Raw genomic sequence first — 24,333 nt, 5'->3', positions numbered from 1 at the left:
TATATATATATATATATTTAACTTTGCAGCGATTTTATGAGACGGATTCATTTAGACCCCACAAGTCTTTTACTGTGGCGAGTCACACTTGCTACCATCTACACTAGACCTGGTTTAAAAATAAAGGTTCGGTTATCAAGATGCTAGAAAAAAAAGCCTTATAAATGGCTGCCGTCAGTACTCAGTTTCTGACTAGATTCTCAGTCGGTATGTCAAAAATCTAAATATTTATAAATTAAATGGTAAACTCGATTTTCAATGTGGAAAATCTATGACAAGTGAGGTCTAAAGTATTCATTTTCAGAGTGTTATTTTTTAGGAATTAGAATAAAGTCTGGAAACTCAAACTTTTTTTATATGCTGTGCTTTCTGTTTCCATCAAGAAAAGGATAAGCAAATCTCACACTTATTAAAACTTTTCAAGACGGTTCTAGAACTCTCTTGACTTTCTGAATGCTTGGATCTACTCAAAAAACAACAAAACTCGACAAGAACATCGAGTCTGTTGCTACAAATCAAAGATAAAGAAATTTATTTACCAATAAATTAATGTGTAATTCATTTTATTCAGTTTTTTTGTCTTCTAGACAGTGAAAAAGGGAATACAGTCCTGTAACTCAACCAGTTTTCCACACATCCTTACCCCGACTGGGAAACTATTATAAACCAGATTTGATATTCATTAAGACTAACTAGAAATCCTGCTGACTGTACCGAAAAAGGGCAGAGCTCCAGACCTGGACACAGACAGACACTGTTTCCTGTTGATTCTCACCATTCTTGGCTTTGCAGGAGCGGTTGTCTGGCTGCGGCAGATAGCCCTCCACACAGGAGCAGGTGTAGGAGCCTTCGGTGTTTGTACAGGTCTGGCTGCAGGTCCCGTACAAACTGCACTCATCGAAGTCTGAGCCAAAAAAAAAAAAAAAAAAAAAGCACAGATGGCCACAGAGTTCATTAAAGCATGTGCTTCAGGTAGGAATGACCTAAAAAGAGACCCAAACTCTATGAAAAAGATTATCCATATAGCAGGTGAAAATAGAAGAAAACTAAGATCCCTTATTGAAAACTTTTAAGACTATTTGTTTTCTGTGATGCAGTTTTTTTTGTGTGGTCCATAATTAAGTCTAGAATCAAACACATAAACAACCGTACCCCCTTTTGCTCAAAGGTAACGCAAACTCCCAGTTCCCTGGAGGGAGGTCTTAGCACTGTAAATAATGCTCGTGTATGTGCTGCAGCTGAGTTAGTGTCAGAAAAACAACTTAAAATTATAGCAAAACCATTTATCTGCCATCATCAGTAGCCACGCTAACTGGCCTTAGCATTATTGTTGCGTTGTGGGAAAGGAGCATAGTGCAGCAGAAAGCAAGGAGGAGGGTGTGAGCATCGCATACACGAGGATGACAGACAGCGGTAAGAGCCTCTTCCTAGCTCTGATTGGTAGTTTCTGACTCGGAGTGGTGCTTTTCTGGAGATGTCAGAAAAGCCATAGAGAGGAGGAAGAGGAGTTTGAGCTTTTCACAGATTATCAGTCTCATACTCTCTGGACATAGTGACAGTTTTAACAAATGTGTAAAAAAAAAAAAAAAGCATATTTGTTGTAAAAGTTACCTACTATATCTTTAAGTAGCTTTCGTCAACACAAATTAAAGGCAGTGGACTCTTCAAAGAGTGGCAGCGGATGCTTATGCAAATGCAAAAAAAACGTTCAATTCATTGAAAGCATTTCATACGTAGGCACCAAATGGTTACTAATTCCTTATTCCACAGGCATCAGCTGGTTATGTAAAGATAAACAGCTCACCTTTGCATGTCCTTCCATCGGAGCTGATCTCGTAGCCGTTCTTACAGTAGCAAGCCGGACCCTGAGGGGTGACCGCACACTTTTCCTGACAGCCAGTGATCGAGCAGTTCGATATGTACACTGAAGGGAGACAGAGGAGGACAGCAGTGAACGGATGAGCCACATAAAACAACAAGCAGGACTTTATTAATGCATTTCATGTCACTAAAATATTTACAGAATGACTCTGGCAGATGGATGGACGTGTTGCTTTATGACCCCATCAGAAAAGCGAAAGGTCACAGCGACATGAGCTCTTTGTCCCAGTTGATATAAAATCTCATCACTGTCCTGTGATAGGAGTAAAAGGCTGTTTCTCTGAGGCCGCACCAACTTTGTGGATTGAATCCTTAAAGCATTGCTTTCTCTTGAGTAATTGTTTCTGCTGAGAATCCCCAAGGCTGTGAGGATGATATTAAAGGATAACGTAATGTGTCTGTCCATGGCTGCCGCCAGCAAAGAGGCACGATGAGTTAAGAGTCAGCTCGGTTTATCATAAACCGTCAGGAGATACGATCTGCGTTTCGTCTTCAAATGAAGAATATCTCAGAAAGAAGACCAAAATATTTTTAAGGTACAGAAAAAATATGGCCTTCACAAAAAAGGAAAAATATTAAGGACAGAAGAAAGTGATACGAAAGGAAGGAAGGAAAAAAGTGTTGAGGGAGAAAGGAAAAAAGGAAGGAAGGAAAAAGGTGTTGAGGGAGAAAGGAAAAAAGGAAGGAAGTGAAAAAGTGTATGAGTGATGAGGAATGGGGAAATGAGGAAGGAAGGAACGAAGGAAACAAGAAAGTACAGATAAGACTCAAAGAAGAAAGGAGGGGAAAAGGAAAGATGGGAAAAAAAGTGGAAGGTCATAAGTAACATGTAGACAATGAATACTGAAAAAAGTCTAGCATACACATTTTTAACTTTTCTGTACCTGAAATCAGTTTATCTATTGTTGGAATATTGAAAAGGTCATGTGTGCTTCAGAGAATAACATCAGACCTCAGAGTTCATGTTTACTAAATTCCCTTCATTTAGACCAATATATGATCCCAAAAGCAAAGTTTTAAGGAAACTGACCTGGAGAATCCTAGACTCCTAAATACTGCATCCAATCAGTTATTTGTGATTCTGGCACTTGTGACAATGTTTGCAACTTTTACATATTGTGAAGCTCTGCCCTAAATTAATTGTACAGGAGTGAATGAAGCTCTGCAGATATTAGATGTAAAAAGAGAAATCACAGACTCTGTGCTAAGGCTGACTGAATCCAAAGCACACATCCGTTTTCTGTATGAAACCAAATCTTAGGTTTCATACAGAAACCTCATACAGGTTTCATACAGAAACCTCATACAGGTTTCTATATGAGGAACAACCTCATATAGAAAAAACTAAAAACTAATGTGGTTTTTAGCAGTGAAGTGAACATCCTGTTATGTGTAAAGAGGACACACTGACTCATAGTCAAACAACCAGAGTTATGTCAAACCCACTTGAGATCCACCAGTCGCAAGTGAATCACTTTGCCCAGGAAAACTGGCCGACTGTTACTCAGACAAAAACAACACCCTATCTCGAGGCCGAGACGGGATCAAAAGCCTCCTCTTCACACCGCCCGGCTACCAACTTAGGAATTCCACACTTTCGCTGTCGACTTGAACCTGAACAGGAGTTTAACGCTCGGTTAACCCACAGAAACCAACGGATTTCTTCTTCTGGTGCATTTTCATATTATATCCGCAGCCCTTCGTCTAGTCAGTGTGGGAATGTGTACCACCTGACCTGCACCTCATAACCACTGAAATGCTAATTTACTGGATACAAGAGGAATACGCAGGTCTTCCCACTGCACTCCTGCTGGGAAAACCACTGTTCAAATTACAGACAGGCCCGGGATTTTCCAAAACAAGTCTGAGCAACAGAGACCGTTTTAGAAAACCACTAAGGGAAACAATGTAAACAGCCGTCTGTGACACATGATGCAGTGTTTATTTTGGAGCAACTGAAACTACGGGCTATTTTGGTTTAAAATCCTTCTTATCAAGCAGATGACCGGCAACAAAATACTGGCATTATCATTCCCTCAAAATCTCAAAATCTTCTAATCTGCTTTGTGTTCATAGAAACCCTGGAGCTCCACCTCTTCTGCTTCTCGTGTCTCCAGGAATATCAAGAAAGCCTTTGTAAGCTGAAGAAATTAACTCCTTTCTTTAAGCATCAAGTCCTGTCACAGAAGTGAACTGAGTGCCACTTATGATGATTCAATCATTTGTATATGGTGCAGGTATCGGGGTAAAGGGTGTGGCAGTGGGTGAAATATAGAGCATGGAAGTGGGTAAGTTGCCTTTTGCCGAGAAATCACCATTTAGGTTTAAAATGTAGTTGGAGGTAGCACTAGTAAGCTTTGTTCAACCGTTTTTCTTCATGACTCTACCAAGAGGAAGCAAGGTTTTCCCCAGAAAACCTGCCTGAGCCCGGTGGTTGGGTGCTAGCAGCCGGTCGTGTTTTTGAGTTAAAAAATGTTTAAAGTTGACATGAAATTTGAAAATATCACTTGATAATTATGTTTTATTGAAAGATTGGAAGATTAACACCTGAACACTAACTATAAAAATGCAAACATTTTAAAAAGACTTACATAAATGAGCAATGCTAAGCCTGGTGGGGGCACAAGAAAAAGCATGAAGAACATGACTTTTTTTTTTTTATTTATTAAAAAGAATCAATCAAATAGTTCTGCCCAGCCGTTTGGGACAAGGCCTGACCAATCCCATCTAATGTTGGGATTGGTCAACATTAGACCCACCGGGCTTATAATACACTGAGGAAACCCTGAAAACGGATGGATGGATAAACTATTTTCTTTTTGATATCAACTATTTCCTGGTCTTGTATCTGTTTAAATAGCACTTGTTCGTCAATTAAAATAATTACACATAAACAAGGAACATATTTAATAATCACTTTAAAATATACTTTTTCATATTTGCTTAACTTAAAAAAAAAAACAGTTCCTCGTCCTTTTCGGACGAGGAACTGATAAATAACGAATGGAGGGGATGTTTTGAGAATTTATTTACTTAAGCTTTTTGTTTGGCTGATTCTGCTTGTTGTCTTGCCATTTGGTTGTTTCATTATTTCTGAAGGGCCCAAAATAAAAATAAATAAATAAATAACTAATCTCAAAGCAAAATAAAATAACAGAAACCAAACTACAGAAAAAGATTTTTAAGAAAATCTTACCTTTTTACAAGCTGATGTTTGGTTTAATTTGCGTAAAGTCTTCACTACATGAATTTGGGGTTAACCAAACATTGTTTTTGAGGTTAAAAGTGTGAGAGAGGAAGAGAAAACAAGGAGAGATTCAAAGAAGTGAAAGCTGTGGTATGTCAGCATATCAGCCCAGAACAGTGGATTAGAGCAGAATCACATTTTGAGGACCAGATCTTATTGTCTGACCTCCCAGTGACCCGCAGAGGGGCTCTGTGGTTCTCACTGTTCTATGTCCCAGTTCAGCCGGTGGACTTTTGGGACACAGCTGTTATCCAGTCTGAAGATATTTCCGTATCTGAGGTATTTTTTCCTCATTCTGGATGCGTCCAGGGCTGAATTGTACACAAATAACAAAAACCTCTGAGTGATGTTGAGCACAGAAGCCTGCAGGCCTGCAGGGAAAGGAATAACAATCTTTGCAAGAATTTGCGAAGAATTCGATGAATATTGCAAAGCAAAGAGTACTAGCATAAACACTTTCTGCAGCAACATTAGATGAGATTGGTCAGGCCTTGTCCCAAATGGCTGGGCAGAATTATTTGATTGATTCTTTTTAATAAATAAGAAAAAAATAGTCATGTTCTTCATGCTTTTTCTGCATCTTGTTTAACCAGGAGAAAGAGCAAGGAATGCAAAACAAACCATCTTAACTGATAAAGATTATTTTCAGACTTGATGCAGCCTCCCCCACTCAAAGTTTCCCACGTGTAATCTCTCAGTGGAAGACATGTTTGGCACACATGAATAGATAAACTTATGACGAATCATGAATTCATTATGGATTTTCTCAAATGCTTTCCTGACTTCTAAATAAGCCAAATACAATTGTTCACGTTAAAAGGCATTTTGAAGTGTATTAATCTAAGCGGACATCTTTTGATCATAACAGCAAAGCAACATCTAAAGAGAAACATTTCCTGAGGATTTCAGGAAGTAATTTGCCCAAATCTAAATGAAGGGCAAAAAAAAATAAAAATAAAAAAATAAAAAAATCTGACTTTAAACAAACTTTAGAAGAAAAAACTTGAATGAAAAAGTTTCTGATGTGTTCAATTGCATTACATAATTATTATCACTACATAACTAGAAAATATGGCCATGTCTGCTGCATGACAGTCACTTGAAGAATCCTCCATGTTGAGGTGAGCAAATCTTCATTGGTGCAGACGGAGCATCTGCATAAAGTCGCAACAGTCTTAGCTAGAGTTCAAATCAAAGCCTGCTACAGCATCAAAAGCAGGCTGCAGCATAATTTACTTAAACTCACATGGTTACATTACTGAAGGGCAAGACGGACATTGCAATTATTATTTTTTTTTTTCTTAAATGGTTTGCTCTAGTGTGGACAGGCTCAAAAATACTGCCAAAGATGTTCAAAAATGAACAACAACTAAAGCAAGACTGGCACAGATTTCTGATTTTCTACATCCGCTGATTTGTTGTGTAATCCGAGATTATTTCTGGTTGTTAACCTTTAATTCACATAACATCATAATGAAAGTTTTACTTCTTCTGCTCCCTCAGATTTCACACATAATGCGTTTATATCAGCTCTTTTTCATATTTTGGTTCTCATTTGTTTTGACTTCAGTCAGCAATTTCTTTAAAAAGACGCGACATTGATTGGAGTCATCATAAACAGGTTCCCAATTTCAAGTTTCAGAACGGCGACTTCCCCAATTTGTGCAGATCGAATAAAGCATCTCGACTCTGTTCCACGCTGAGAACGTCCAACACTCACAGCAGTCTCGATACGCTACATCACGCAGTCTTTAACACAGACCTTGTAACGTTAATCCAGTTGTTCTAGTGCAAAATTGTTCAGTTGTTCAGTTGCAAAAATGCTTCCAGCTAGGTGATGAGCACGGCGTTACCTCTGCAGTGAGGTCCCTCATCCCAGCCGTCGGTGCAGTCCGAGACGCCGTTGCACAGTTTGCTCATGTGGATGCACAGCTCTGTCCCCCCACACTGGAACTCGTTGGGTGGGCAGCGTGAAACCGTGCTGTGTGGACCTGAGAGAACATGGCAACAAAAAGCAATTAGCATACAGGGACGAAGGGAGACGCTGAGTTGTATTATGTGAAATACAACTCAACAAAACCTGACAAGTTAAGTATTAATTTCTTGGCAATAGAGTCAAGTTTATATAAAAACAAAAAAAAAAAAAAACAGTTTTTAATCTTTTTTGTGTTGTTATTGAGTTAAAACTATGTGACGGATGCTTTGCTGTGAAATCAATGTGTCTTGCCAATAAAATCCCTTAAAGTATCTACATAAAGCCTTTTTCACTCCTTCAGCCTCTCTTTATGCTGGAGCTGGGGGGCTCCGCGAATCAGGAAGGCACATTTGTCAGAGTGAATGAGCAGAAAACATTTCTTTGATCTCAAATCAACACATCAGCGAACCTTTCATCTAAAATTATGTTTTGTGTTTTCCTATGCTTGCCTTTTTTTTGCAGAGATAAAACCAAACAACATGCTCCAAAACAGCACAGGAAGACACAAAAGCTATCGGCACAGCTCTATTTTCCATGAAAAGCTAAATGAATTACAATTTAAGAAATGATCAGTTGCATTGTGTTATTTTCTGTAACATTTTGCATTTATCCATCAGGATGTGTGTGTGTGTGTTTTCGTATTTGTGTGTCAGTGCACTCAGGTGCACCGCTGTGCATTGTCATTCAAGGCCAGATTGTTATTGGTGAAGAAGATGATTGCATAAGGGAATAAAAGCAAAATGACACCATCCTGGTTTTTAAAAAACACACATAGAGAAGGAATAAAAAGGCATGTAGAACTCCATTACCAATCACACAGATCAGGCATAACATTATGACCACCTGCCAATATTACGTTGGCTCCTCTTTTGCTACTAACCTGACCTGACCAGGCCTGGACTCAACAGGACGGCTGAAACCAAGACCAGGAAAAACATCGCAACAAGTGCATCCTGGTGCCATTTGTTCCCTGCGTAGATGATTCACACGCACACACTCCCATCCACATATTGTAAGCACAAACAGGAATAATCAGACCATGCTCCTCTTTCCATTCTGACAGTAGCAAACTTGGACCAGCCTTCGTTCCCCTCAAACATCAGGGAGCCTTGGTCACTCACGATGCTGCCAATATGCTTTCTCCAACCATCTTCTGCTGTATCCACCACAAAACACAAAATAAAAGGCCAAGAGCAACTTGGGTTTAAAAAAGAACCTGGAGCTGATTTCCAAGTAGAGGAATTTCTTGGTCAGCGGTTTTCATGTGCTTTCAGTGCTTCATCATTCCTTTCAGAATAGATTTTTTAAATATTCTTTTTGAAGTTGGTCTATCTTTATTTAGTTTGTTTGTTTTTTTCAATGGCAAATATCAAACAGTTTCTTTGGTTGCTCCTAGGTCATACTGACTCATAGTTGGCTCACTATGTGATCAATGACCAAACCTTGACCCATAATAGATTTAGACTATAAATAAAGAAAGTAAAGAACTTGTTTCTCCAAATTACCCATTGTATTTAATTAGTTAATCAAATCACACTTCTCCACATAGCAACCAATAAAGCAAGAGATCTTCAGCAGAATATTGATCCCTTATTTGATCTCTCTCTGTTCGCTATTTACCACCAAACACCAAAGCAGCAGCGAAGGTGAAAGGAATTTGATTCCTGACTGAGACTCTGGGCGGTATTGATCATGAGATCCTGTGTATCATGATCCATCCAACTGAGATTCTGATCAATAGCGTTCTCCGTTTGCCTTCTGGTGTTGACTACAGGCCCCGGCGTCACATGCATCATTTCAACAGCTTTGTCTGCTTTGTCTACGACCTGCAAGGAATTATTGAAGTCCGTCTTAAGTTAAATATTCTGTTCCATTTTTAAATTCTCTTTTTCGACTTAATTTACGAAACAGGCAAACTGTTCCTGCTGAGTGACAACTCAGCCTCTTGGCAAAATAGGTGAAGGAAAACTTTTGATTGAGAAAGTCACACCAAGAACCGGAGAGTACGCTTATTTATTCACGCAGACCGCCTAAAAGCCTCCCATTAGATTAGACTAATTTCCCTCAGGCAGAGTGAAATAAAGTGGCTGTCTGATGCTGCCCTGCCTGGCCCACCTGGGCCTCCCTTCAGGCAGCAAGCAGGATTGATGAAGCAGACTTCTGCACAATGCTCTGCACAGCAGCGCTGAAAGGAAAGGTCTCTGCATATTGCCCTTGTCCCTGCATAAACCCTCAGTGTAAGGTAGAGGAGTTTTCACAGCCACTTTTAATGCTGTGATGTTAATTTTTCTATTTCAAGTAAGAATACATCTATTGTTCCATGTTTGTTTAATTGTAGATGCAGTTACCCGGAAAAAAAAAATGCTCATTTTGAGATGATTTATTAAAGCTACTAGACCTTATTCTCAGCTTCCATGTCTTTAATAAACTAATATCATCATAATTAAAATAATGTAATGAAACTACGAAGCTATAATTAGCTCCGTGCTTGTAATTTCATCCACTTTCCTCGTTGCTGTCAATATATAATGTAAATATATTACATTTTTATTCTTCAGCGGTGCCACAGCAACACTCCTTCAAAGTTTCTCATCAACAGTAAGAAACTGTGTAAATTTAAATTTGCTATAGATATGGTTTGTTGCTAATAGGGTAACTTTAATTATTCTGTAGCTGTAGATAAAATCTACCCGCCCAGCCCCTCAAAAAAAAAAAACACAAGCTTCCACATCCACATCTCTAGAGGTGTTGCAAAACATCAGAGTCCTTTTATTAGGCCTCTTTGCAAGTTTGCCTGAGTGACTTCAGTTAAATTTTTAGATTCTGTAAACTGTGTTTTTATGGTTAACGGAAATTTTAGCACAAAATAAAAAAATGCACCACTGTAAAACATCTTTAATGAACAAAGACCATAGGTATTTTTTTTTTTTTTTTGTCATTGTGATATTCACCACAGGAAAAATAATATGACATCTCATTTCTGACATCATGCAGCTGTGATTTAAATTGCAGAAATGTGAACACAGTGCTTATGACTTCATGATCTCCATCTTTGCTGTTGGCCTGCTGAACCGGCAGATGCACCCTGCAGACGTCCCTAGAGACACTGCAGCAGTAAAATAGAGCTGCTGGAAGGAAACCAGCAGGAGCGACCTATTGCTCATCTAGCCAAATGGCCACCTTCACTGTGTCTGCTGTGTACATGTAACCCAGAAGCAAAATATGAACAATAAGCACACCAATGCACTGGCATACAGGCCTGGTGCAGCACAATGCTGTCAGATGAGACTTTATGGCTCTGTAAGTGCATAAAAATAAAGGGAAAATCGTTCCTACAGAGACAATGAATGACTACTTCAAGTGGAAACAGACAGATTGTCTCTTCCTCATCATATTCCTGAACTGTTTTTTTTTTTTTTTTCCTGGATGAAATTTCCAGTCTTGTGACTTTTTGATGCACGGCCCAGTGACTCATAACACCCTTCATCCAATAGGTCTGCAGTAAGTTTTGGGCCATAACTCTCTCTGGTAACTGCTTTCTCCAAAAACTGACGCAACGATTTAAAACATTATAAACATCAGATCTTTATTAGCACACTGACAGTCCTATCAAGAAGAGTTATGAGTCAGATGTTGTTTCCTCAGAGCAAGATAACACCATCATCTCTGCACTTGTAAAGTGCAAAATATATTGTCTGATCACTCTTCTTGTAAAATGTAAAACCCCAGACATACAGTATGAAGATCTTCACAAGAAAACAAATGACAAAAAAAACCAAAACAGGAACAGTATTTGCCCTTGAGCAACAATATTTAAAGTCTGATCTCTGTTTAGATCTCTATATACATGTATAACATTTTGACAAGGTGGACTAAAACATAGGACACTACTGTCGCACATCACTCCTACAAGACTTGTTCTGAAAAAACTTTGAAATCTACTATTTTTGGGGTTCGCTGAGGGCACAGGGGCGAAGCATGCGACCCACGCATGCATGTTCTCTGTCACAGGTTCGAATCTCGGCCTGTTTACCTTTGCTGCATGTCTCCTGTCTCTCTCACAACCCATTTTCCAGTCACTACCACATAAAAGTAACCAGGATTTTAAGAAATCCTTAAAAAAAATAAATCTATTGTTTTTTTTTGTTGTTGTTTTTTTTTTCAACTTTATAATTCTACAGTACTTTGTGTCGGTCTATCACAATAATACATATATTTTTATAAGTGACAAATTGTGAAAAAGTTGAAGGGAGAGTAATGATTTTACTTTGCACTGAATAACCTGTCAAAGTAAAGCAACGTTTTCTCCTTAGGCTGATATTTTAAACCAATCACATGGCTCCGTGACTCAAATTTTTCTTTCCTCTGTGTGGACACAGTCCAGTAATCTTCTTTTTTCTACATCTCCTCCCTTCATTTTTTTTCGTCAACATCTGCTGACCCATTTACAGTAAATGTTTAAATGGGAAGCCAACGTGTGGAAAAGGCACGCTGTTTCTCAAGAGGCAGAATATATAAGTGACCAAACCCAGAGAGCCAAGCCAGAAGACCATGTGGGACACCTCGTCCAAATACGGTGGACAAAAGGGTTCATTCTAGCGGGGTCCTGGCAGCCGGGGTGGGAGTCACAGTGGAAAAAGGCATTGCTAATTTAAAATAAACATTTCATTCAACTTCTCTCCACTGAGAGTGAGCCAAGTTAGCAAGCTCAAAGCTTTGTTCTAGGAAGATTTTCTTTCCTACTTCATTCTCTAAGCATTTTGTTGACGGTACACCTTTAAGTAGACTGGAACATGATTATGATGTCACTATTGCATCAGCAAAAAAGTGCAGAAATGAAAGTGCAAGTGGTTTAAGGGTGGAGATTTATGAAGATCGAAATACTGTCTCATTACTAGAGATATTCTCAAATGTTGTCAGAGATTCCCCTCTTTCCTTATCCAACACCTTGTCTCCATTGAGTGGCGTGTCTTTAGTTGTAGGTCCATAAGACAACGGCAAAGTACGGATGGGGCGGAGCCACTGGTGTCACACAACACCATTGGAGGACAGGAAAATGTCACTGCTTGCAACAAGCATAAGGTCACTAATACATAAGGTTTGTCGTCACACAAGTATGACGCCATGTTAGGCCTTTGGGTTTTACCCCCACCTGCCCAGTGAGGGTCCAGTTAGTGATGGAAACGCCATCCTGATTGCACCAGCCCACAGAATACCGTCACCGAACTGCTTAATGTGGATGTTCTCGTACTTTCCATCTTGCAGCATGTAGCGGTTGTTTCATCCCCTGGATCCATCCATCCATTTTCTCACACCGTTGTCCCTGCGACAGGCAGGGGCAAAGGGGTCCTGGTGCCTATCTCCAGTGAGACCCAATTTAGATCCATTTATATTTCAGCAGTCTGTCATCTATTGTTCATGTTGCTGGTTTGTGGTTTGGTGTGCACTGCTGCTCTGCAATTAAAGAAGAAGCTTCCACTGACGTCAATCTGAACATGTTTATTCCTACTTTTTGGGTCTCGTCTCCAATGACTGGCAGACCAGCACGTTGCTTCATATATTGATTTAACCAGCGTCTTTGTACCTTCTGTGTTTACCTGGAGAAGCACTTTGGGTAAGTAACGCTGAAAACTCCGAACAATGCCATTCTTCAAGCGTCAAGACCAGATTGAGGTAATGCAGGATTTTTGAAGCCTTGTACGAATTGAGTCTTTAAGCCGCAGCACACAGTGATGAATCACATGCTATTTTCCAGGCCGAGGGACTGAGGTGGTTTGGGGGTAGTTTATTGTAGGTCCAAAGAACTAAGGCCATTGTTCGGATCACGCAAATCGGCTGCGACTTCCTGCAAAATAGGCTGAGCCATAGTATTGTAAGGGGCCTCACATGTGAAGTCTGACCTGAGCCATGCAGGGTGAGACTGGGGCTGACGAGCAGAGGGTGGGAGCAAACAGGTCACCAGCAGGGGAAAAGTGATGAAGAGGCACCAGCTTCAATATGTCTGGTCACTTAAATCTGTCAGTCTGCCTCAGGGCAGCTGTGGCTACAATGTAACTTTTCACCATCAATGTGTGTTTGAGTGGGTGAATGACTGACTGCAGTGGAAGAGCTTTGGAGTCCTCAGACTTGATAAAGTGCAATACAAATTTACCATTTTTACCATAAGATAATTCTGTTAAAAGGATATCTCAACATACCAACACAGGATAATGGTCATAAAATGTTCCCCACGTGTTTTAGTTTTGTTTGAAACTCTGCAGCTTTGAAGGTGATGGCACTGAAATTAATAAATCACAATATTGATGATTTAATCAATGTGGTCATTCTAGCTGTGTCCACATGCAAACCAAATCACTATCAGCTACACCTCTTTGCTGTCTCCAGGGATTCTTGGCAGGCTGTTGGATGATGCAACCTCCTGTTTTTGACTGGATTTCAAAATATAAGTGCAAAAATGGGATTTCTTGACGGTCGCACCACATGATATTTAGTTAAAATGACATTTTCGGACAATGTTTGTTTAAACATTATAATGGAGTTATAACTAAAAATGCCTTGAAAATTTGTACAGGATGAAGAAAAGACTTTGAAAATCGTACCAAACAGAAAAGAAAATATGTTTGCACAGATTTAATGTCATTTTAAGACATTTTTGAAACAGTAATTGAGTTCGGACAGTCTCATGACATTTTGGTGAGGTATATTACATATCTGTGGTTTCTTTTTATGAGGTTTTTTAAACTGTAACAAGTAGAGCCAGACAAAAGAAATTGAGCGTCACGTCATTGAGCCATACAGTAAATAAAAACTGTGTTCATCTTTGGCCGTCTCGTCATTCTTTTCTTATCAATAAGGCAGCAAAGGTTTTTCTGTCCCCTTATGACCTTATTTTCACTGACTATCGCCTTGGCACGATGCTCTTGAAGCACATGGCCCGTTCTCAGTTGCAGCCCTAAGGCACCCGATGACCTTCCTCTCTCGCCTGTCCTGCCAGCAGAACAAAACTCCCAACAACCAGGACATGGCATCAGAATCAAGATCCAAGAAATGCTTTGCTGAGTCTGAGAGTGGACAGATGGGATCCCCTGGGAGTTGGTAGTTTAACGCCTGCCCTCCACAAAGCCTCGTCAAAAAGTTTATGGACAGCAGAGCGAGCACAGCAAGCGCCACAAAGCAGGGAAGGAACAATATCCACTGAATATATCCGATAGAAATCCTTTAAATACTTCAGCCTACAGGTGGAAAACAACACTCTGAGCTACCACTGAAACAGCACCTGTAGCGTCTTAGTTACAGCGAGACGTCTAAATATAAATTTTTCTGACAGCCGCGGATCACTGTGCTTGTTTTCAGCCAGACATGTGCAGCACAAATGTTGTTTATTCCAACGATCCGTGGCTTTAACGCCGGTGGCAGACTGTGTGATGGCTTCACTGCACTCTGTGTTTGGTGGTTGGATCCTTGGCTCTGCTTGCCTTCCAAGATATCAACAGCACATTTTTATTCCTTCATGGGGGGTGGAGGGGCTTTTGGGCCAGCTGGCAGGGTTACAAGCAAAGCAGGAAGGCTAAATCCATCCCCCCTCTGACAAGCACAACAAACTGAGTCTTCTCAAAACACACAAGCAGCAGTGCTCCTCGGGGGCAGAGCAGCCACTGAGCAAACAGTTTGATCAGCAAAGCACATTGCAACACATGCAGGACAAAAACTGCCCCGACATAATGAAAAAAAAATATTTTAACTGCTGGCTACAAAAGAACAAAAGTAAACACAGTAAAATAACAGTATACACATAGGAAATAAGTGGGACATTTCGAAGAAGTTGACTTTGAGTTTTGAGTAATTTAAGCTTTTAATTTCGTGCGTTCAGTGTATATTTAAGCCCAACACATGTCAGCAGCATAAAAAAAAAACCCCAATAAAAAAAAACAAAGCATCCCTATTATTTTGTATTTAACAATCTAAACAGGCTCTGTCAGGTCCTTTCTTGAGCCTGTTATATTCAGGAAGGATGACATCTCTATCCACGGCTGGAGTCCAGTATTATGTCCTGTCTCTGTGCAGCTCAACACATGTAATGAATGTGAAAGGTCCTGATGATGCACCAATCAGAATGTTGTGCTCACTTTTATGTTTCCAATCACCTTTAACCCGCTGATTCTGATTTTTTTTCTTTAGAACTACGATATCAGAAGATGCATTTAAAGTACTTTGTTTAATTTTTCCTGTCATAAGACTTCAGTAGAAAAGAAATTATTAGTTTACATTTTAAGCCACATTTATCATCTGATATTAGCACTTAATGCAGTTTGCATGCCTAGCATTACTAAAACAGCAGAAGCTGCTGTGGATGTCAGTCTGAATGGACCTGGAGATTTTAAGACCCACAGCTCACATAGTTCTTCAAAAGACCCTAAACAACCCATGGGAACATTAAAAATTAAGCATGAACTAAATGTTAATATAAATCAGATTCTACTTTTTAAAAAAAACAACAGAATTTTGACATTGCCGTTTTCATTTTCGATGACCATCCTCCTTGTACATACAGAGGCTCTGCTTTGGAAAGCAGACAGTTGCAAGTTATTCAGATATTTCAGTTCATGCCAGAAAAGGATGAATTCAGAAGTTAAAAGAGTCTGTCATGTTGTATTATTTTCAATCACATGCTCTTTACCTGGATTTCAGGTGATTACTAATCAGCACCTCACTTAGTAGAACGAGGTCTGCTTGTAGGGGATTTTTTTTTTTTTTTTAATCTTGTGGTTTCTTAATTTTTTCAGAACCGTATTCTTGGAAAACCTGTGCTCAACCACTGCTGCTCCTGAGGCCTTTTGGAAAAAACTTTTTGCCAGCCTGGAAGAATCTAGGCCCTAAACTTAACTCTGGCACTCCCAGAAGGTTGCACTCTTCAAAATCCAACATGCTTCATTAAAGACACAGATTGCTCAAAACATGAAGAAATGCATATTTTCTAGACTCTATTTACCCTTCCTGTTATCTTCTGAAAGTCGTGCTCTTTCTCAAACTTTGAACCATAAGAATGACTCGGCATGTTGTAGAAACTGCACTTCTTTGCCAAACCTTCTCGCATCTCTAAACGCTTTATTGATATTGAAAATGGTTAACTTTGACTCTTGAATTTTTTCCTCACCAGCCACTGCCACACCAGAAAGTGTTTTGCTGCCACAGAGTGGTTCAGCTTATGTACGATGCGCTCACTGATTACAACAAGAACAGACTGTTGAGTTTAAGACTGGGCAGTCGCTGGTCAGGGTGAGGAAGAGGAAAACTGACCAATACCAAACACCAGTCGAATTAACTGTGCATCTCTAGACATGGGTTAAATGATCTACTAAATAAAAAAAAGCCACAAAGTCCCACTGCAGACAATGATTTTTTTTATTTTTTTACATGGAGCAATAGAAAATAAATCCAAGAGACAGGTGACTAATTATAACAGAGAGGAAAAGCTAAGCAAAGGTCTGAGGGGGATAGGAGAGAAGGATGAGACTAATTGTCATCTTAACAGAAAACAAACCAGCGGAGACTTAGGTTAAACAACGTCAGCCAGAGGAAAGCTGGATGTTAAATTATTTAGCTTAGACGCAGGATGCAGTACTTTATTTCAGCTCCTAATGAAATGCAGGTGCTGTAGTGGGAAAGATGTAGCCCAAGGCAGAGCCAGGTGTTCTGCATTTGTTTTCCCCAGCTTTAGAAATGCAAATGATCGCATTATTATTGTTCATGTCCTTCTTTGTGTTTCCTCAAATTGTTCTTGCTTCCCCTTAAGCAGTGCCATTGGTCTGGCCGGCTGCCGTAAGTAGAGCCTGCTGAGATTACAGATTGTTCTTTTATTTTTAAACCCCTTACATGCTTTTCTTGGCTGAACACACACCAGATTGTCCTTTGCTAAGCTCCACTCTGCCCTCTCCCCTGTCCATCTAAAAAAAAAAACTATCACTGGGGATTCAGCCTCATCTGACCACACACTTAAACAGAATAGATATATAAAGAGATAAGATATTCATTCAGGGCACAGCGCTCAGGTATCCATGAAAAACAGAAAAACCACTATTCTGAAAATTGCAGCAGATGCTCCAGACCCATGAGTCAAAACTGTAGCAGATGCAGTCACAACTAAAGTAGGTCCTTGTGGGGAAAACGGCACTCTCTGCTGTGGAGCAGCATTTCACGTTGATGGGAATCTGAGCTAGTAGTGGCTCACTTTGTAAAGAAGCCAATGCATGTTTCATATTTGTCCCAAATATCCACTAGCTGTTGGTCAACCATGCAGGTGTTACTTTCTCAAAAATTATAGCTCCCATTTGCTTCTTGCACAACTTACATCGCTTGAGTACGTCTGCCGCAATAAAGTCAGATTAAACAAGACGCTTAGAGAAATATGTCTCATATTCATGCCAGATTTATAATTATATTTTAAAGCTCATGCCAGTACAAGTGAAATACTACTAAGCAAACATAACTCACTCGGATGTCAAATAAACCAGTACAAAAACTAATTGAAGAGCAGCATTATATTACAAGTACATCCTCTTCTAGCTGTCATCATGGCGGTGGAGGGATGATGACCTGCGTTTGATTTGTAGTGACATGACGTTGGCACCTTGCAGTCTCTTACTGCAGCGGTTCCTAACCCTGATCATCAGGAGCCGCTGTCGGGCATGTTTTAGGTGTCTGCCGCAGGAGGTCATAAAATGATTTAAATCAGGTGTGCAGGAATAGAGACTCGTCTAAAACATGCAGGCCAGGGGGCCTGAGGACCAGGTTGGGGGACAAGTGGTCTCTACAGTGCAATAAAGTATTCTGCTTGGTTGACTAAGTAAGAATCACTCAATAACACTTATACAAGCTGAGTAATTAGACCTGTTATGCATAGTGCAAACGATACAGGAGATATCATAGACCAAAAAAAGCAACCAACAAATTTACTTCTTAATACAAAAGGCACTTCTGGACTTCCATACAAATCAGAGGCGGGCCACAAGATTTCTGGCCAGTGGAAACTGAGGGATTAGTCTTGTAATAGAAAAGGAAAATTAGTCAAGAACAAAAGGTAACAGAAAGCAAATTCATAAAAAGTAAAAGTTGATTACAAGATCATTACTAGGCACTTTTTTTCTTCTTTTTTTTAAATTAGGACATCGTAAAACAGGACTTAATGTTTGTTGTTTTCTCTGTAGAGTCAGTGATTGTGCAACATGATTTGCTGAAACAAAGTGGAACACATTTTGACCAATTTCACCACAGCCTACTTGTAAATATCATTCGCCAAATGACTAACATATCACTTCTTTTCGTTTGTGAGGCTCTTGCTCCTCATCTTCTAATTTCAAGCTGAGACAGAAGCTGCCCTCGCCGTGGGACGGAGTTTCAATGGAGACATCAGTCCTACGCCCCAAACTCTGGTAGGTGACCAGTCGCCCAGGTGAACATCTCTTAATATTTCTGCTGATGCTCATTAACCCAAAATGACACACAATGCTGCACAAAATGCACATGCACACATTTCTTTGGCTATGGCTTTCTTCTTAGCATTTGCCCGCCACGTCCATCTGACCCAGTAACCCAGTTTATAAAGACATTGTGAGGGTGGGAAAGGAAATGGACAGTGGCTCACTTCACAGGAACCACAAAGCCCCCAGGCGGATGTTGAGGCCTGTTGAGCCATGAAACATTGATCACATCAATGCGATGACATGACATGAAATATGTTGCTGGCATTCGGCTGGAAACTCGATAAAAATGTTTTTACATGAAACCAATACATGTCTTGGAAATCGGCTGCTTTTGAACCAAGCAGCATTTGAGAGCTTTTAAGGTTAAAGTTGCATTTACAGCTAAAAGGCCGTCTTAATTACATTAGGATGTCGTGTTACTTGTTGTTATGTTTGTCTTGTGAACCAGGATTCTACCAAGGTTTAGGAAATAATCAGAATTGGCTTAAAGTCATTGTTTCTCTGACAACAAGAAAAATACGCAGTAACATCAGACTTAACTTGGAGCTTTACGAGCACAGAGGGAACAGAAAATTCTAAGTAGTTATTTAAACCAAATGCAGAAGCCACCTGTGTGGGGAAACACAAAGACTCGTCCTCCAGTCAATCAGGAATAGTCTAAACAGAAACGCCTTTGACAAAAGCACCTAAACCTTTTCTTAAAGCAAACGGAGACAGCATCCCCCTCCAAAGACTGGATATCCAAGGGCATATCCTGTCTCTTTAACCCTTTCATGCACAGTGGTCACTACAGTGCACGGCTGTCTAAAAGCCATTTTCTTGTGCTTCTTGTGGATTTTTATGTTATGAATGCACACAGACCACTGAAGTGGACACTAATGCATCATATAATACACTATCAACTACTGGCCATCCGCTGCAAATGCAAGAAGTTATTTTTTTTTAATCCAATATGGCCGACTGATCCGGTCCCTCCTCCTACTGTAGACGACTTTGGCAGGTAAAAAAAATATTGTGACATCAGAAAACCCCTAAAGAACAATACTACTGATGTATTTTTCAAATAACAACTTTGTATTTGAAGAAAATTACAATTGATCACCTAAATAAAATAAAATAAAAACTATATATTTTTTACAAAAAAAAATAAAAAATTCCTACCTTTCTTTTATGCCTTAAGAAAATAAAAAATAAAAAAAATTGGAAAAAAAATCCTGACACAAAGGATCATAATCCATGCATGAAAGTGTTAAGTCCTCCAAATAGAAAAGAAACCAAACAGGATGGTTTTAGCCCACCTGACACATCCAGATGTAGCCTAAACATGGTGGTTAGTTTATTTGATCAAACAAGACACCTTCAAACCACAACAAGGCATCAATAGATATTATTATATGTGTCTTTCCACTTTTACACCACAATTTCCTGTTGTTTAGACAGAAGGGCATTTTGTTCTTTTCTTTGAACACCATAAAAGTTGTCTCATATCAGAAAACAATATTTTGATGTTCCTGCTTTTGAAAACTTGCCATAAGCCAGTTAAGTAGCTTGTGACAGATTGCGTCCATGTTGTTTTTGTCCCAGATAGGACCGGTGAATTAGAATAGATTTACTTGGTTCTGCTTCTGGCTGAGACCTTCCACTCTTTTGTAGAGTCACAAAAACGTTGAAAATATAATGCAAATAATGGACAAGATGACCATAATTTGTCATCAGTAACTGTGACAGCAATTAAAATGTCTTGTTCAATAGATGCCAATTTATAACATCTGAAGTGACATGAAACAATTGGGGGACCGTTTGAACGTCGATGCTGTTGTGTTCAGGCTGTGAACAACGGTAGCAAACACGCCAGAGGAAATTCAGGTTTTTCTCTTCGCCCAGCTGAGGCTGGCACCAAGTAAATACCGTAGCGTTTCTTGCAGCAGCTTCTAACGACGTCACTGCTTCCAACTGCAGGACCAGCAATTTCACGGGACCTGCTTTTTCCAGCCTAAATGTGTGGAGCGGCTTCTAGATAAGGTGCCTGGCACAGCGTCAGGAAGAGAAAAAGGTCGCGCAAAACCACGAGGAAGGTTGGCCCAGCTGAGAGAGGGTGAGGGGGGCAGGTAGTGAGAAACAGCAGGTTTCTCCATTCCTCAAGGCGAGTTCTTAATGACTTCCAGACATCTGCTTTCGGAGTCTCGCATGTCTAGACCGCAGCTACACTTTCTATGCAAGTCAGCATGCTGATTTGGTCAAAATCATACACACACGCTTGGTGCCGTTTGAAAGCATTTATACCTCTCAGAGCTTTCTGAATTTTCAAAATGTTTTACTGAGATTTCATGTTTCAGAACATTACAAAAAAAAGCTCATGATTGAAAAGAAAACTGATGAATGTTTTTTTGTTTTGTTTTGTCATCAGTTGTATTCACAGCCCCTTTTCCATGACACCCCTAAATAACCCAGTGAACCTAATTACCTTCTGAACTTACTTAATTAGTAAATTCCAGGTGTTGTGTGAAGGTCACTCTGCTTGTTGGAGAACGTCAGTGAACAAACAGCAGCACAAAGACCAACGAACACAGCAGGCAGGTCAGCGATAACGTGGTGGAGAAGTTAAAAGCAGGATTAACTTATAAAACAATATCAACAACTTTTGGCTTTGCACAGAGAAATGTAGGATGGAAAGTAGTCAGGAAGTCCAAGGTAACTTTGAAGGAGCTGCGGCTCAATAATCTGTTGGCAAGACAGCGATTAATAGCGCTAACTCATGGCAAGAAGCCATGCAGAGGTCATGGCAAACATGGATGGATGGGAGCGGCTTCAACCGGCCAGAGTCGTCTCCGTGTCGATTTGATTGACGGCAGGCTGCGTTCGCTGATATGCCTGTGATTTGCGTCACTGCATTAGCAATGGCCGGACCTTGCAAACTTTGAACAACAACATCCAAACCGCCGCGCTGGACCGGTGGACGTGTTGTCTGCTATCGGACAGCAGCTCAGAGTGGAGGAGCGTAATCATGAGCTACACCAGGAGCACATGTGTCAGCTGTTAGGGCAGAATGACCGTGATTTCACAGCCCTGCAAGCAGAGAAACACGGGCATGCAGTGTGGAAGCGAGAAACAATAGAGCTGTGATTAATGTTCTGTCAGAGCTACAGTTTTGTACCAACACCAGTTTGGCGTGAGGTTTTTTATTCTTTGTCTGGGTTTTTCTTTTCAGTAAAGTTAATCCGTGGAAATAGTCGTAAACCTTTTGGCTGTGTTGCCTGAATCTAAAGTTTGCCCATGTTTAAAAAAAATAAAAATAAATAAAGTTTCAAAATATAGATAAGATTTTGTAGATATATCAAGCTAATCAGCTCATCTGAATTATTTTCTTCATGTCTGGGGTGGCAATGAATTTCTTCTGGGTTTATTTGAGTTCATCATGTCAAATAACGATCCTGCCTATGTGTACGCCCAGTGAGGAACACACTGCACTGGGTAGAACCGAACCGGACATTAAGCGGCCACAGTGACTCTTAGCGACTGTCAAAGTGGCTTTACTTCGCCCCAGACTGTCTCATATGTTGGGTCAATGGCTGCATCCGCTGTGGATCAGAAGTCGACTCTAAAATCACATTTAACACGGAAAGGCAAACCTGGTAAATGTCCTAATTTATTTGGCACAATAGATCCAAACAAGAACAGGAGGCCATCAATCTTAGTGTTACCACACAAGTATTTTCATCTAAAGAAATCAGACACAATAACAGCTTTGACCAACTTATTTGATGTATATTGATGATTTTGGTAATGGCACTCATCTAAATGATGTAATGTTTGTTTCTGGTTTTCTCAATAGTTGACTGTATGGTGTTTTCTATGACTTTGTATTTTTGTGTTTGAACTGCCATGTTTCTGAAATGTGATATACAAATAGATTAATTGTGCCCATATGTAAACATTGGCTCAGTCACTCAAAAAGATTGCATTCCTTGCAAAAAATAAAATAAAATTTAAGAACAAATTCAGCTGAAAAATGTGTTTGTTTGTTTTTTCTGCACTCTCTTCATGGTAAGAAAAATGTACTGCCTGACCGTGACTTTCCAGAGGCCGGCCACCCAAGCACTTTTCTCTGTCTTGAAAATGGAATCGGATCCACCTTCACAATGCTGGCAACCACCGATAATTAGAATTTCTCCTTTATATTTTACCAAAAATTTAACTAAAAAACTAATTTAGTGTGTAAAACACTGTGTGATTATAAATTTCAGTGATTAATCTCTGTTGTTGAGGACTTACAAACATCAGGATCCTCATCTGATCCGTCTGGGCAGTCCTTCTCGCGATCACAGCGCCAACCCTTGGAGATGCACGTCACTCCATCCTTACACACAAACTGCTTCGGGCTGCAACTCCTGGGGGCTGAAAAGACAAACAGATGTGATGAAATTAATCACTTGTACAAAAATCATCTCACTGATCCTGAGATCTTGTTAGGAGTCAATAGTCATTTTCATTTGCCCTGATAAGGTTTAGGAAGGGTGCCTACTGTTGGACAGAATAGGAAAAGGATAAATGTGGAAACAATTTATTTATTTATTGTTTTTCTTTTTTTGTAAAATTGTTGCATATACATATTCAGATCCGGTTTCCCCGGGAGCTAGCTGCAAGCGCCATGGCCGGTTGTCCAGTTCAGGCTTCTGTGATGAGAAATCCTACCCACTCTGCCCACAGTCAGATGCCACACAAAACAAATCAATTCAAGGCTTTCTCAGAAAAGCACAAGAGCGTTTAAACAAAACACACTGACCAAGCCAAGCGCCGACTTCCACTGAGCGATAACTTTGTGTTACCCAACACTGTGTTAAGAAAAGAAAAGTTGGTTTGACTCACAATAGTCTACAGTGTACGCTTATTTAAACCTGGCTATTGATAGCAAGTCCAACGTTTGCTCTGATGACCACAGGCACCGACTTTTCATAACCCTCCTTACAAGGTCTGAACCACATGAGGTTTTTGGATGTCCCAACAAACCACTGTTGTTTTTTGTTGGGGGGTTTTTCAGTGAAAAAGTATCGAGAGGGAAGGCTGGAGCTTCCCTGGGCCTTTCAGTGGAGAAAATCCCAGAAGTTGTGAGGGCAGAACAAAGGCTTAACCTTTTTTTCTCTCCACATCTAAATCGCTCATTCATGTGTTTGAGAGACATGAATGGGAGATTTAGCAGAAACATTGCTATTTGCTCAGTATGAATGGACAAATACATTTCAAAAGTTGAGTTATATTTTAAGTTAAACTGCCTACTAAACAAGTGTACTTTAGCTAACGATAAGACAGTAACACAACTCAGATAACGAGGAGACGAAAGCCCAGTCCAACCACATCTTCAGTGCTTTAAATATGGAACCTGCTAAAACCAGTCGCCCATGAACCTACGTTTTAGACAATGACATAGGTAATGAAGTCTAACTATTCATATTTCTCCATACTCTTTTTTTCTCATTTTCCATACTCCATCAGGTCCTGAAAAACCACTAAAATCCCAGATTCTTTTCAGCCATGGTGTATCTGTCAACAAAATCTTAGAATTGTGATTTCGGAAAAATTTCAGGTGTAAATTCAGAGATGCTGACTGGAAATGACGGCATTACCTGAGCACAGATGTGAACTGCTGGCCTAGACGGGACAGTTTGGGATAGAAGAGGTTTAGATGATGGGATGAAGTGGGATAAACAGGATGACAGCATTTACATGTGCAGCTACAGCCTCCAACTCCAGCA

General features: G+C 40.0%; 1 protein-coding gene across 8 annotated transcripts in view; it reads right to left on the bottom strand.

Annotated features, from left to right (window-relative positions):
• LOC106950604 (low-density lipoprotein receptor-related protein 1-like) overlaps positions 1-24,333 on the bottom strand; it is a 121,134-nt gene that overhangs the window by 79,237 nt on the left and 17,564 nt on the right. For all 8 annotated transcript variants that reach the window (XM_015037565.1, XM_015037561.1, XM_015037560.1 and 5 more), the window contains exons 2-5: positions 22,856-22,978; positions 6,982-7,119; positions 1,805-1,924; positions 776-904 (exon numbers count right to left, since the gene is read on the bottom strand). In XM_015037565.1, the coding sequence (XP_014893051.1) occupies positions 776-904; positions 1,805-1,924; positions 6,982-7,119; positions 22,856-22,978 (510 nt within the window). The remainder of the gene's footprint in view (positions 1-775; positions 905-1,804; positions 1,925-6,981; positions 7,120-22,855; positions 22,979-24,333) is intronic.

The sequence above is a fragment of the Poecilia latipinna genome, unplaced genomic scaffold (genome assembly GCF_001443285.1).
Source record: "Poecilia latipinna isolate Pla-1442-1.1 unplaced genomic scaffold, P_latipinna-1.0 Scaffold411, whole genome shotgun sequence".
Taxonomy (NCBI): domain Eukaryota; kingdom Metazoa; phylum Chordata; class Actinopteri; order Cyprinodontiformes; family Poeciliidae; genus Poecilia; species Poecilia latipinna.
This window is presented reverse-complemented; position numbering and strand designations above follow the sequence as displayed.